Genomic DNA, 14,565 nt, shown 5'->3' on the forward strand with positions numbered 1-14,565 from the left:
AGCTACCGTTGAAATCACTCGTGGCTTTCAAATCACTTCACTTCGCGCTGCGAGTGTCAACTAAGCACTGACCAGGCGCCGTGCCTGCTTTTATTTTATAGAGCAAGCTAACTGCCAGCTTAACGCGAGATTACAATATGACTGTAAAATCACATCACTCCACAGCGCGACAGTCACCTAAGCACTGAGCAGGCACCGTGCCTGCATTTCTTTTATAGAGACAGCTGGCAGCCAGCTTCCCACGAAATTACATTATGACTGTTCACATCACATCACATCGCACTGCTAGCGTCACTTAAGCACTAACCAGGCACCGTGCCTGCTTTTCTTATATAGAGCCAGCTGGCAGCCAGCTTCCCGCGAGATTACATTATGACTTAAATCACATCACATCGCGCTGCTAGCGTCACCTAAGCACCGACCAGGCACCGTGCCTGCATTTCTTTTATAGAGCCAGCTTCCCACGAGATTACATTATGACTGTTAAATCACATCACATCGCTCTGCCAGCATCACATAAGCACTGACCAGGCACCGTGCCTGCTTTTCGTATATAGAGACAGCTGGCAGTCAGCTTCCCGCGAGATTACATTATGACTGTTAAATCACATCACATCGCGCTGCTAGCGTCACCTAAGCACCGACCACGCACCGTGCCTGCATTTCTTTTATAGAGCCAGCTGGCAGCCAGCTTCCCGCAAGATTACATTATGACTTAAATCACATCACATCGCGCTGCTAGCGTCACCTAAGCACCGACCAGGCACCGTGCCTGCTTTTCTTTTATAGAGACAGCTCAGAGCAGTCAGCTTCCCGCGAGATTACATTATGACTTAAATCACATCACATCGCGCTGCTAGCGTCACCTAAGCACCGACCAGGCACCGTGCCTGCATTTCTTTTATAGAGCCAGCTTCCCACGAGATTACATTATGACTGTTAAATCACATCACTTCACGGCGTGACAGTCACATAAGCACTGACCAGGCACCGTGCCTGCTTTTCTTATATAGAGGCAGCTGGCAGCCAGCGTTTCGCGAGATAACATTAGGACTGTTGAGTCACATCACTTCACGGCGCGACAGTCACGTAAGCGCTGACTAGGCACCGTACCTGCGTTTCTTTTATAGAACCAGCTGGCAGCCAGCTTCCCATGAAATTACATTATGACTGTTCACATCACATCGCTCTGCCAGCATCACATAAGCACTGACCAGGCACCGTGCCTGCTTTTCGTATATAGAGACAGCTGGCAGTCAGCTTCCCGCGAGATTACATTATGACTGTTAAATCACATCACTTCACGGCGCGACAGTCACCTTAGCACTGACCAGGCACGAGCCTGCATTTCTTTTATAGAGCCAGCTAACAGCCAGCTTCCCACGAGATTACATTATGACTGTTAAATCACATCACATCGCTCTGCTAGCATCACATAACCACTGACCAGGCACCGTGCCTGCTTTTCGTATATAGAGACAGCTGGCAGCCAGCTTTCCGCGAGATTACATTATGACTGTTAAATCACATCACTTCACGGCGCAACAGTCACCTAAGCACTGACCAGACACCCTGCCTGCTTTTCTTTTATAAAGTGAAAATAGTGAAGAAATTCGCAATATTTAGAAATTTTTGTATGAAAAAGCGAAGAATGCCACGCCAATGAAATTTGTGAAGCTTACGGAGACGATGTTGTATCAGTTCTTGTAGCACAACAGTTCGCTCTGTTCCGTACTGGAAATTTCGAAATTTCAATTTACAATGAAAAAAAATGGTCCACCAAAATGATACATTTTTGTTTATTTATTTATTGTTATACATACATACATATATAAAAACAAAAATAAGTTAAAATTTGATTAGAAATACGAAAAGACTTTTTCGACCCAATAATACTCAGAGAAACCTTTGTCAATATACGTGTGGTAAATTATGTCCTTAACCTTATTTTCACAAACCAACTCGATAACGAGCCCTAATTTTGATCAGTATATTATATAGGGCGTAACTAGTTATGTAACAATTGAGTAGGGTAGAATTACGAAATGCCAGTGCAGCTAATGGGAATTTGGTGCTATAGAATCAAATAGCGGAAGACAAATATGCGAATACATTGTTTTTCTTTAACTATAGAATAAAGTAGAGGAGTCGTCAACCATAAACCAAACCCACCAGAAACTTCATAGCTATATTTTCGTATATACACATAAAATATGTATGTATAAGAAAAATTCAGTTAAATATTTTTACATATGTATTATTATGTATAATTGTATTTTATTTCGTTTCGAATGAATACATTTATATACTCGTAGATTTCTGTGTTCGTAAATTTTAAATTACTCTCTCTTAAATATAACCAGTATAATACTTTTAAATATTGGTTACATTAACCAATTTAGCACACTTCGGATATATGTATGTAAATAAGTAGATTTTCCTCGCCAGTATTTATGTTGATATACATAAGTGTATTTAATATTTATATTACATATTGGTATACGATGGATATAAGCCGCCAGTTGGACGAAGCAGTTGTTCTCGTTGTTCGCGGTTATTGCGAATATTTTTGAAAAGTGAATACATCGCCAACCAAGTGTAAAGTTTTAGAGCTAAAACGAGTAAAAAAGAAACAAAAACGAAATTAGAAAAAGTAAAAAAATTAATAATTGGTAATTGGTAATTGGTAATTAACAGCATTACTTACCCAAACTGAGGGAAATTGATAGAATCGAGCCAAAACCAGATGAAAATGGAATTTGCACAGATATAATGTAGTCAATTAGAATAAAGTAGTAAATAAAGCAGAATAAAAGGGAGAAAAGAGAATTAAACAACCAAGGCAGTATTAAGAGATGTCGTTCCTGAAAATAAAAACAAAATATCTTTGTTAATAATACAAATATATTTACTTAAAGAAGAAGTTTATGATAGTAATGGACACAATACATAAAATCCTAATATTTTAAAACACGTAATTATATTTAGCTGAGGTTATTATGTATGTGACCTCCCGAGTTACACTCAAATGGGACGAAGAATATAGAATAACCGCTACGGAATGGTTGAAAATATTGAAAAAGTGTTTTGAGGAGTCTATAATTAACCGAACACAAGTATTTTAGTATCACAAAGCATTCAGTGAAGGTCGCGAAGTTATCGAAAACTTGCCTCATTTGAATGGACGACTTTACCTCTGTTAAGGGGTTATATACCTTTTTTAATTTCAAAAAATCGAAATTTCTTTATTGCTTTATCTTAAAGAACAACTCCTTGAGAACATTTTCTCAAATTTTCATAGAGATTCGAGCAGTAGAAAAAAAGTTACAGCACTTCTAACCGCGCGTCTCGTCGCGGCCCCAAACCCGAGCGGTTTCGCTTTAAACGCGAATATCTCGAAATGGTGTTTTTTGAAAAATGACTTTGCGGTGACATGGATTGACGGAAAACTACTAAACCGATTTTCTTCAATTTTTTTTTTTAAATGTTCCTAATGAAATTTTTCTGTGCTTGAACGATCGACGCACAAACATTTTTTTCGCCGAAATGAATTTTTTGGTGAAATTTCTGGTGACCAAAAAGTTAATTTTTTGCATAAAACGTTCCCGTGTGCACAAAAAAATCATAAAAACGATCGTTCAAGCACAATGAATGACACTAACCTAATGAAATTTGTTTACTTTTATGGTTTCAGTTCACTTGTTCGACCTGGGGAATTGTCACCGCAAGGCTCTGTCAAAAAAAGGCCTCTAAGGAAACAGCTACCTCCTAAAAACTATTTGATATTTTTCCACGAAATTTCGCACAAACATTGTTAATAAAGTGTACTACCAAAAAATAATAACATTGGTGTAATGAAATAATTGCTACATACCTAAAAAAAAATCCAAACTTTCCTTTTTTTCTTCGACAAAGAAGGTGTATAACCCCTTAACGAAGATAACATAAAAAAAATCTCTTTTAGATCGTCTCAATACATTTTGGCTAATTTTTGTATACGAAGCGTCCCGATTCTATGGTATACTCGTACCAAAAGACCTGAATCTTTTGCAAAAACGATGTCGAGCAGAAGTCGCAAAATATATGTTTGACAACGTAGCTGAGGGTCGTACGTTCGTCAAATGCATCATTACTGTTGACACGACGGGTTTGTGCATATAAAATGACAACTCTAAAAATAACTACTTGCATTATTAATAATTTGTTTCAAATTCAATTGTATTTTTTATCTCCGCTTTTCTCGTGTTCGTGCATGTAATCTCTAAAGATCAACTTTATTTACATTTTTGAAAATCTCGCAACATACATACATACTTAGATATGTATGTATGTACATAAGCATTTGTGTATGGGGTCTTTTTTATCTTCGCATGGTACATTGGTAGGTATAATTACACTGGAATTAATAACAAGAATAAGTAATACTTTATCTCTCCCAACATGAGATTGCTGGGGCTGGGTTTATGCGCAAGTTTTAGTATTTAGGAGTCAAAATAAAAATCTAGAATTACTAGTAAACTATAGACCAATTTAATTATATTTATAACTTTTGACGAATTTTTTTGTAAAATTTGGTTTAATTAGTAATAATATGATATTTTGATGTTTCCATTTGACATTTAAAATATATTTCGCACTGGGAATTTCTGAGGCGTATTCTACTTAGTATAGGAACGCCCGAACTGAGTCATTGGCGCAATCGTGTAATCTACAATAAGTGTTTGTAAATCCCCGCACAGAGCATTTTCATGATGCATATTTAACTGCCTTTTTACACACACATACATATGGCACATATACATACATACATATGTGCATATAGCCATATTCAAACAATGCTATTTATTTATACTTGATAAGCGATAAATGTGTTATATAAAAAAAAGAAATTTTTAATTAAATATTTTGTTATTTATTGGTGCATTAAAGCAAGTAAGAATTTTCATATTAATACGAGCGGATAATTGGTTTAAATAAAGAATAATCGTTTAAATAAAAATTTGAAGAGTAAAGCTCAATACATATGTATGTATGTACATGAGATCATATCACCAACTGCATTCTTCTCTTTCTTTTATAGAGAAAAATTCGTCCTTTATTTCTATCGAGATCCTTAATTGGATATGCAATTATGCACTTTTATACATATAATATATAATTACATACATATATGTACATATATATGTAGATATGAGATGTCTTACTTATTGCAAACTTACCTTGATGGTGCCCAATAACAAGCAAATGGAAGCAAATAGATTTATTGCACTCAATATGATAAAGAAGACAAATCCAATAACGAGAACTGCAAAATAAGCGAAAGAGTACATAAACGGGATAATGCGTAATTTCACAATACACACACTCATACAAGTACATACGTTGATGTATTTTTATATTGGGAACACATTAATTACCTTTATGTACTTCATCAGGATTTAGCTGGTCACTGTCTTGTGCTTGATTTATAATTTGCTTGACAATATCATCCACATAACCCAAGCAGAAGCCAAATATTAAAACTGATAAAATTGAACCAATTGTTTCAAACCAACCAATGATCATAGCAGCCGTCTCCAGACGAAAACAAAAATACTTTTGCAACATTTTGAGCAGTTATCAAAAAATTACCAATTAGAATAACAATATATTATATTATTAAATTTAACGCGGCTTTATTGTTATGGAACGAAAAGTGATTTCAAACAACGGAGTTTCCAATATCACAAATGTACATCCATAGATAACGAACAATGGCGTTTGCCGAACTGTTACAGCCAATCAGCTGATTGTCAGATTTGAATGTTTCATACACAGTGTCGCATGTTAATGGTAGTATATAATTCAATAATTTAAATTTGCAATAACATTACAAGTTGATTTTGATTTAATTTTAGTAATCAATTGTTTTTGTAATATAGGGTAGGCCATATAAAATTTTAAAATTAAAGATAGGGCGTAAAAGATTGAGTGCAGCGTTTGCTGTATGGTAAGTAGCGCCGTCCTGCTGGCATCAAATGTTGTCCAAGTCTTCCTCTTCAATTTGCTTGAAGAAAAATTCGGTTAATATTGCGCGATATCGCTCACCATTGATGGTTATGGTTCCTTCTTCATTTTCGAAGAAAAATGGGCAGATGATTCCACCAGACCAAAATCCACACCATACAGTGTTTCGTACTGGGTGCATTGGCTTCTCGACGATTACGTGCGGCTTTTCTGTGCCCCAAATGCGACAATTCTGCTTGTTAACGTAACCATCGAGGTGGAAATGAGCCTCGTCCGAAAAGATGATTTTTCGGTAAAATTGACCATCTTCGGTCAAACGATCTTCTGCCCAATCTGCGAACTGTAGAATAGTGAATAGCGACCCATTTCGTAAATTTTAGGCTTTTTACTGAATATCTGTCACTTTCCGAATGGTTTTTTGACGTTTCCAATGTCGAAATATAGATAATTCAAATTTAAAACGTTAGATGGCCCACCCTTTATAAAACAAGATTTGAAAATTCCCAAATTAAATGTTTAATTCAAATTTTTACTTTTAATTCATGTTCGTCTGCCTATCTGTGTATACACGAGGAGCTAGTGTTTTTGAAGTCTAAAAGGCATTTTCTTCCAGTCGCAATCTTTGCGAACTTCTAGAGTAGAACTATGGCTTTGACCTCTTCAGTTTTGAAATCCGGTTCGTCATTGGCCTTTTTCCGGAACAACTTGCTCCACTTAAAAAAAAATTGTAAAAATAGACTCACCACGTAAATAGTCAACATTTCGAGTATCTTAAACCACAGTATATACTAAGTCTTAAACTCCCAAACTCACAAAATACTTTTACATTTTTAAATAACAAAAGTTAATTTCTTTATTTAACTTATATCCATTGAATAATTACAACAATTAATTTTGATTATTTTTTTTTAATAAAAACTACGAAAGAGTTCATTAAACTTTGGTTTTCAAAATTCGTATTGTGATCACCGACCTAGTTGCCGTAGAGTGTTTCCCTGGATGAGATAATCATTTTTTGATTCATTTATTTTTCTCCTGTGGAATAAATAGGAAATGCATGTATATAATACATACAAACCCATTTTAAAACATACGTCCATTTAAAACGTGTTGTTATTTTGCGATACAGTTTGGCGTTTTGTTGTTTTGCAATAGTTTTCCAGCCGCCATTTTACAATGCAGCTCGCGTTGCCAACATCTAACACTGAACTGGAGCATATATATACATATGTATGTACTAGTATATGCCTATAAAACTAATGCATTTCATATATAAAATATATTTAGCTGTTTGGTGTGTTGAAAATAGTGAGATTCATTTGTTTTTGTTTTTCTGTTACATTTAATTGTTTTTGTATGAAAAGTACATGTAAATATTACATTTGTATTTGTTCGTTTGTATATATGCATGTATGATTGATATGAACATGATTGCGTTAGTATATTTTTCTATGTATGTATAGATATATGAGTGAATATTTGTATATTTAAGTTTGAGTTTAATTGATTTAATTTAGTTTAGTTTGTAGACTTGAGCTCCGTAGTGACATCCTCGACATCCTATGTACATACATAAGTATGTTTCATGTGTGAAGGATGTGCCATTTTACACATTAAAAGTCTTTGATGGACGGCCACTTCCGGCCGGCAAAGCTGTGGCGAGCTTGTATATCACAACTTTATCCTGTTTTTTTATTAAATGTATGAATGGATACTTCAAGGACGGTACACAATACTGAAATGTGATAAAATCAATTACAATATTAAATATTAAAATTAAAAATTTGTTGTTTTGATATATTAAAATTTCAATATATGTATCTAAGACTATTTTATAGTTTCAAAGAATATTTTTATTTATTCTAAAATAAAAATAAAAAAATAACTGTAACAACTAAGGAAGTACTAAGTTCGGTTTTATAAAAATGCTTATCTATATAATGTTTGTATTTAAATTTACATACATATGTATACACATATGTACATATGTATATGCTACACTGATCCGATTGAAAAAAATTATTTGGGGACTATAGCGTTGCCTTTTAAATTGTCAAATAAAAAATGTTCAATACAAGAGAAAAGAAGGCGAGCAAAATAACAGATATCTCAAAAACTGAGGAAGAATTAAAAATTGAGCTAATTTTTCTTATTTACTATCCCGGTTTTAAAAGTGTGAATTTCGAGTTATTAAACTGATTTGTTCGAATGCTTAAATGTACTGATTTTTGGTTTGTACAAAAATAAAATTATTAAATATAATGAACCAGTAGAATGTAAACTCTTTAAGTGTTGAAGCATACACATGTACTTATATAGATATGTATATATGCATGTATGTATGTATGTATGTTATACCTTAGCTATGGTTTTACAAGCGTTGAGCGTGTGTTCACTGCCAGGTATACGACTTTGTGTAGAAATAAGCAAATACATACATATATACAAGCATAAATGAATATATACATACATATATATAGATACAAGTAAGGTATAACATAGTGTGTTTGTATGTATACCTAATATTAAAAACCCGTGAATTTTATGTATAATCTAAGAGCATTGATTTATAGCCACTCTTCATTGAGATAAAATAGTATGTGAAATGTTAAAACAATGCTATTAACTCACCTTATTGATGCCAAATATTAAACCAAGGGATGTCATCAAATTTACAAAACTTAAGACAATATACAGCACGCATGACCAAACCACATCTGCAATAAACAAACAAATTAAATTCATGATTAGTTATTAGTGTGGATGAAAGGTTCTTATGCAGCATGCACTTATGCATTTATATATATACGTATGTGTACATATGTATGCATGCACGCATAAATACCATATGACTTACCCCTGCGTAGTTCTTTGTAGTCGATCTTGGCTTGGTCATCCGCTAAAGACATCAACCATCTCGCCAAAATATCAGGATTTTCCAGGCAGAAATAAAGCAATATAATTCCGATGATGGAAAGTGTTGCACCTAACCATCCCAAAAGCACCCTTGATACTTGATAACCCAAACACAAAACTTTCCCCATTTAAAACAAATTTTAATTTAGAAAATTGCAAATTTATTTAAAACCACCAGTTGTACAAAAACTCGTCTAGCCTAAACGGAAGTATACAGCCGAATGCTTTGAATAAACCGAAAACTACCCCTATTAGAGAAGTGTTAAACCAGATAAACAAAAAGTGGGGGAGGCAAAAATAATGCAGAAAATTATCGATAACAGTTATTTTATCAAAATAGATTTAAAGCCAATACACATACAACTTTCCTCGCTTTGCGTGAAAGTTCATACAAAAACAACGAAGCCCAGAAAACAATGGGTATGCCACAATAAACACTTAGCTTTCAGTGTTCCTCTCTAATAAAAATCACGATCCTTGCTTGGCAAAGTGTAACAATATAAGAGTTGTCCAACTTTTTGCTTGGCTTCGCTTTGAAAACTTTTTACGGTAATGTACTCATACAAATGCGTACATCGAACTTTACTGTCAAAAAGAAAAGATTGTCATATGGTATTTTGAAATAAAAGCCGTATTTTTTAATATTTTCCATGTAATAGAAATAATGGATGCATTTTTCATTTGTTAAATCGATTTTCAGGTGAAATTAGATTCATTGCTTTAAAAAAATTTGTTTGTTTACATTTTTTTCCCTTTGTAGTGTCTAAATCAGCTGTGATAACGTAACAGATTTCCAGTGCTGACTAGTATTTTTCCAGTGCTGACAAGTAGATTGCGCAAAATCAGAGTCGCACGGACAGATTTAGCGTGGATCAGTTTCAAATCATTTCAATGAAGTGATTTGGAACTGTCATTTTTGTATGGTGAAATCTTGATAAATTTTTAAGATTAGTGGGATAATCCATGCAACAGCCGAAATCGTGTGATTAGGTGTCGGTCTGAACATAGTATTACTGTCAAAAAGAAAACGTCTGAAGCAAAGCAAATCAAAACTTCTATTTGAATTAGCTAAAACAGTTGATTTTACTTTGCCGTCAATCGGTAGAAACAAATTGCGATGTTGAAAATAAAATTGACATTAAGTGTTTCATAAACGTTTTCAGTTATTATTGAGTGTTCACTGTTATGGTGCTTTTTTAAAATCGATACAGATTTTGAATTGTTCTCATTACAAAAATCGCATTGAACAAAAGAAAATAAAAGAATTTTCTAATTTAAACTGCAAAATAAGCTTACTTTATTTATTAAATTGATATTGGGGTATTCTAATTTCTTAAACGCAAGGGCTTGTTTTTCTGCAGACGAATTCATAGATAACAGCTGATCTAATGTTTTGATTTCCTAGAGGCATATGCAAACATCTGTCAATGTGTTCCGGCTGGTGCAATTTCTTGTAACACGTTGAAAGTCGTTTGATCGGTGAATAATACATATGATACAGATAAATAGAGTATATATATTAAGTGTGTTGCGACTATTTGTGAAAATCGCGTTCTTTAAAAGATCCAAACGAATATAAGTATAATAATTTGAACCGTACAAGTTAATTATGTCAAAACGAACTCAACCGGAATGGCTGCCCCCAGCAACTACGGGCCGTCCAAAATTGCGGCTGTACAATAGCTTCACAAGACAAAAGGAGGAATTCATCCCACTGGATGGTAATAATGTGACCTGGTATAGTTGCGGTCCAACAGTATACGATGCAACGCACATGGGGCATGCTAGGTAAATTTAAAATTGAAAATTACTGCCACGTCTGCCAACATAGACGCTATATATACATATGTATACCTTAGTAGAGATAAATACGTTGTTTGCTACCGTAATTATCATTGAAATACTATCGTTTCAATTTTAGGTCATACATTTCTTTCGATATTTTACGACGAATACTTTCGGACTATTTTGGTTACAATATTTTTTATGTGATGAACATAACTGATATTGATGATAAGATCATTAAACGTGCAAGACAAGACTATCTCTATGAAAGATATGTGAAACTTGCCACCACGATATCTTTGGACGTATTATTAGCAGATCAAAAAGAGGTATTGGACAATTTCAATGTAATCTGTAGAGAAGCGACAGACCCTAATAAAAAACTTATGCTTGAACGAATGTTAATAAAAATGAATGATGCAATGGAAACGCTTATTATGGCTGTAGCCAGTAATGATCCAGAAAAGATAGATGAAGCGCGCGTCTTGTATTTGGCCGAAGCAAAAGATCCCATATCCGATTGGCTGGATCGCAAGGAGGGCTCTACTGTTACGGATAATGCTATCTTCGAAACTTTGCCACGATACTGGGAGAATGAATATCACAAAGATATGACGGCGTTAAATGTTAGTATTTTGCCCAGATTCGGAAAGTTAAAATTTATTTTATTTATGTTAATTATTTTATATTATAGATATTACCGCCAGACGTACTTACCCGTGTATCCGAATACGTACCACAAATTGTCAAATTTATTCAAAAAATTTTCGATAACGGACTTGCTTATAATGCAAACGGTTCGGTTTACTTTGATGTGACTGCCTTTGATAAACGCGAAAAACATCACTATGCCAAACTTGTGCCCGAAGCATATGGTGATACGAAGTCATTGCAAGAAGGTGAAGGAGACTTGTCGCTCACAGCGGAACGTCTCTCTGAAAAACGTTCACCCAACGATTTTGCACTTTGGAAGGCGAGTAAAGCAGGTGAACCTTCGTGGGACAGTCCTTGGGGAAGAGGTCGTCCCGGTTGGCACATAGAATGTTCCGCCATGGCTTCGGACGTATTTGGTTCAATGTTTGATATACACACCGGCGGTGTCGATTTAAAATTTCCACATCATGACAATGAATTAGCTCAATCCGAAGCCGCTTTTGATCAATCCGAATGGGTAAAATACTTTCTGCATACTGGTCATTTAACCATTTCGGGTTGTAAAATGTCGAAATCATTAAAAAATTTCATTTCGATAAAAGAAGCATTAAAGAAAAATACTGCATGTCAGATGCGATTAGCATTTTTATTACATTCGTGGAAAGATACGCTCGATTACTCAAGCAACACAATGGAGATGGCATGCCAATATGAACGATTCATGAATGTAAGTGCTTTTTCGTAGCTAAAAAAATAGTTTTAATCACACAAATTCATGTCTTTTAGGAATTCTTTTTAAATGTAAAAGATTTAACTCGGCATATAGATAGCGGTTCCCCAAGTGCACAATTTGGCGTATGGACAACTGCGGAAGCTTCCCTGCAAGACAAATTAAAGACAACGCGCGATGCAGTACATGCTGCATTATGCGGTAATATTCTATATTGCTTACAGTTTACTAACACATCACAATTTAGTGGCTATTCTATAAATGATCTTGGTTTACAGACAACGTAGATACGCGCAGCACCCTAGATGCGTTGCGTGATTTGGTCTCCGTTTCCAATGTCTACATACGTGATAACAAAGATCACGTGAACTGCCTTTTACTGCGTCGGATTGCTACATATATTACTGATATTCTGCACATATTCGGTGCTATTGACGGACCACGTGGTGGTATTGGTTTCCCCGTGGGCGGAGGTATTAATAGTAATGTGGACATTGAAAAAACTTTACTACCATATGTGGATGCAATAGCCGAATTCCGGAATAATGTGCGTGAAGAAGCGAAGACTATAAAAGCAAATGCTATCTTACAATTGTGCGATAAATTACGTGATGATGTACTGCCCAATTTGGGTGTGCGACTAGAGGATAAGGAAAACGGCAAATATGCCGTTAAATTGGTGGATCGGGAAGTATTATTGAGGGAGCGTGAAGCGAAAAGAATTGCCGATGCAGAGCGTCTAGCTGAAAAACAACGAAAACAGGAAGCTGCTGCCCAACTGTTGGCCGCTAAAGAAGCACAGAAACGTATTAACCCACAAGAGATGTTCCTTAATGAAAAAGAGAAATATTCTCAATTTGATGAAAATGTAAGTAATTATATTTAAATGAAAATAAGTTAATATGCACTTATGTTTGAATGAAAACAAAATTTATATAAGTATATTCGTTAACTTTCAGGGTTTGCCAACACACGACGCTGAAGGTAAGGAGTTAAGCAAAGGTGTGTTAAAAAAGCTGACTAAAATGCAACAACAACAAGAATTGCGTTACAAGGAATATTTGGCTACAATAGCTAACGGCAATAAATAAACATTTATTATTCTATTCCGTCTACTCATTTGCCACAAAAAATTAAATATTTTATATAAAATTAAAAAAGCTTTCAATTTTTCAAACAACAAACATATGTGTAGTTTATTTAATTTGCAACTTCCATAAGCATAATTTACGATCTGTTGCCACACCTATATAGGGCAAACGATGGTGCCAAGACAAACCACCATACAGCTTAAGCGTGGCATCAACTAAGGGTATACGCGATTTTGCGGTGAAAACCTTAACTGCTACATCAGGACGTCCAACACTTGCTACCACAGTCTCTGCATTCGGCGCAATGCGTACAATTTGTCCACCATCTTCATGTACTTGTTTTATATCGATTGGCGTTGGTCGTCGCAAATCCCACGATATTATATCGCCCGCTACAAGCGCTGTTATGCACATTCGATTTAATGGACACCAATCCACTGATTTTAGTGGCGACTTTTGCGCTTCTACGGATATTATGGCTGCTTGCGATTGGATATTATATAAATGTATGACTCCCCTCTTCTCTGCCACAACGACTTTACGTGGTTCCTCCGGGTGGCATTTTACCGACATGCCAGCTGATTGCAAATGAAATGTTATAGTATTTTCAAAATTTGACTTTGTATCCCAAATACGACAAGTGTTATCGTCGCCAACTGATGCCAGGAATTCGCCATTACAATCCCATATAACCTCATTGATATAATTACTATGACCTGCGTAAATAATGTGGTATATTAAACATTAATACATTTGGAGATATTCATGCTTACCTACCATTGAGTATTTGAACAGTGTCAGAATTTTGCAAATCTGTGCGAAATATACGCAAACGAAAATCTGAACCTGCAGCGCAAAATATCACCGATTTCGGTACTACTGCCATTGAAGTTTCCTGCGCAAAACATAATGAAACACAACGGCTTTCGTGATACAAATCCTTCAAACGTTTCCAATCAAAGCAGCCAGATTCTTCCTAAACACATAAATATTTCATATACTCTGTCGTATGCAAGTGTTCCAACACTTAGTATGTTATGTGTTACAATATTTACCGGCAAATTTATGAGTCCCAATATAATCTTTTTATGACTAGCAAGTGCCACTAAATTACATGCAAAATCACTATTACAAAATTCAAAACACTCTAATTGCTCCGGGAAATTCAGAGTGTGCGTTGGTATTGTAGAATTTCGCATTATTTATTAAATATTTATAAAACAACTTAAATTAACCTCAACACTTGCAGACTAGGCGGGTATCTTTTGCTGTGGGTAATTGATTCTTATCGACTATTAATCGATTCTATAACCATGAATGTGTTTCGAGAATTCAGTTTTTGTTTTTTTCTCTCCGCTACTCTCTACCGTATTATGTTTGATC

The 14,565-nt window shown here is 34.9% G+C and overlaps 4 protein-coding genes across 4 annotated transcripts; 1 reads left to right on the forward strand and 3 right to left on the reverse strand.

The window, feature by feature from the left end:
* Positions 1 to 2,241: 2,241 nt before the first annotated feature.
* Positions 2,242 to 5,753, reverse strand: LOC115065713 (uncharacterized). The gene is made up of 4 exons (XM_049453641.1): positions 5,418 to 5,753; positions 5,220 to 5,305; positions 2,708 to 2,864; positions 2,242 to 2,612 (listed from the first exon to the last, which is right to left on the reverse strand). The coding sequence occupies exons 1-4, from the start codon at positions 5,605 to 5,607 to the stop codon at positions 2,488 to 2,490; spliced, it is 558 nt and encodes a 185-aa protein (XP_049309598.1). The 5' UTR covers positions 5,608 to 5,753; the 3' UTR covers positions 2,242 to 2,487.
* Positions 5,754 to 7,324: 1,571 nt separating this feature from the next.
* Positions 7,325 to 9,160, reverse strand: LOC105228438 (uncharacterized). The gene is made up of 3 exons (XM_011208271.4): positions 8,864 to 9,160; positions 8,638 to 8,723; positions 7,325 to 7,741 (listed from the first exon to the last, which is right to left on the reverse strand). Exons 1-3 carry the CDS (start codon positions 9,048 to 9,050, stop codon positions 7,613 to 7,615), a joined length of 402 nt encoding a protein of 133 aa, XP_011206573.1. The 5' UTR covers positions 9,051 to 9,160; the 3' UTR covers positions 7,325 to 7,612.
* A 1,183-nt stretch (positions 9,161 to 10,343) lies between these two features.
* Positions 10,344 to 13,275, forward strand: LOC105228440 (cysteine--tRNA ligase, cytoplasmic). The gene is made up of 6 exons (XM_011208275.4): positions 10,344 to 10,710; positions 10,844 to 11,333; positions 11,402 to 12,088; positions 12,148 to 12,292; positions 12,370 to 12,959; positions 13,051 to 13,275. The coding sequence occupies exons 1-6, from the start codon at positions 10,532 to 10,534 to the stop codon at positions 13,180 to 13,182; spliced, it is 2,223 nt and encodes a 740-aa protein (XP_011206577.2). The 5' UTR covers positions 10,344 to 10,531; the 3' UTR covers positions 13,183 to 13,275.
* Positions 13,135 to 14,467, reverse strand: LOC105228439 (nucleoporin Nup37). Its single transcript, XM_011208273.4, has 3 exons — positions 14,238 to 14,467; positions 13,960 to 14,158; positions 13,135 to 13,898 (listed from the first exon to the last, which is right to left on the reverse strand). Exons 1-3 carry the CDS (start codon positions 14,379 to 14,381, stop codon positions 13,288 to 13,290), a joined length of 954 nt encoding a protein of 317 aa, XP_011206575.2. The 5' UTR covers positions 14,382 to 14,467; the 3' UTR covers positions 13,135 to 13,287.
* Positions 14,468 to 14,565: the final 98 nt, after the last annotated feature.

Source organism: Bactrocera dorsalis, chromosome 3 (assembly GCF_023373825.1).
Source record: "Bactrocera dorsalis isolate Fly_Bdor chromosome 3, ASM2337382v1, whole genome shotgun sequence".
Classification (NCBI taxonomy): Eukaryota; Metazoa; Arthropoda; class Insecta; order Diptera; family Tephritidae; genus Bactrocera; species Bactrocera dorsalis.

Bases quoted from the DNA above. Each gene is read 5' to 3' on its own strand.
- LOC105228438 (XM_011208271.4), bottom strand. From the start codon at position 9,050: ATGGGGAAAGTTTTGTGTTTGGGTTATCAAGTATCAAGGGTGCTTTTG. The intron at 8,724-8,863 runs GTAAGTCATATG...TGTTTATTGCAG, and splicing joins CTACAAAGAACTACGCAGGG to ATGTGGTTTGGTCATGCGTG. The intron at 7,742-8,637 runs GTGAGTTAATAG...ATCACATTTCAG, and splicing joins TAATATTTGGCATCAATAAG to TATTGTGTACCGTCCTTGAA.
- LOC105228440 (XM_011208275.4), top strand. From the start codon at position 10,532: ATGTCAAAACGAACTCAACCGGAATGGCTGCCCCCAGCAACTACGGGC. The intron at 10,711-10,843 runs GTAAATTTAAAA...TTTCAATTTTAG, and splicing joins ACGCACATGGGGCATGCTAG to GTCATACATTTCTTTCGATA. The intron at 12,960-13,050 runs GTAAGTAATTAT...GTTAACTTTCAG, and splicing joins ATTCTCAATTTGATGAAAAT to GGTTTGCCAACACACGACGC.
- LOC105228439 (XM_011208273.4), bottom strand. From the start codon at position 14,381: ATGCGAAATTCTACAATACCAACGCACACTCTGAATTTCCCGGAGCAA. The intron at 14,159-14,237 runs GTAAATATTGTA...TTATGTGTTTAG, and splicing joins TGGGACTCATAAATTTGCCG to GAAGAATCTGGCTGCTTTGA. The intron at 13,899-13,959 runs GTAGGTAAGCAT...TTATTTACGCAG, and splicing joins CACTGTTCAAATACTCAATG to GTCATAGTAATTATATCAAT.
- LOC115065713 (XM_049453641.1), bottom strand. From the start codon at position 5,607: ATGTTGCAAAAGTATTTTTGTTTTCGTCTGGAGACGGCTGCTATGATC. The intron at 5,306-5,417 runs GTAATTAATGTG...CTTATTTTGCAG, and splicing joins TCCTGATGAAGTACATAAAG to TTCTCGTTATTGGATTTGTC. The intron at 2,613-2,707 runs GTAAGTAATGCT...TACTCGTTTTAG, and splicing joins ATCAATTTCCCTCAGTTTGG to CTCTAAAACTTTACACTTGG.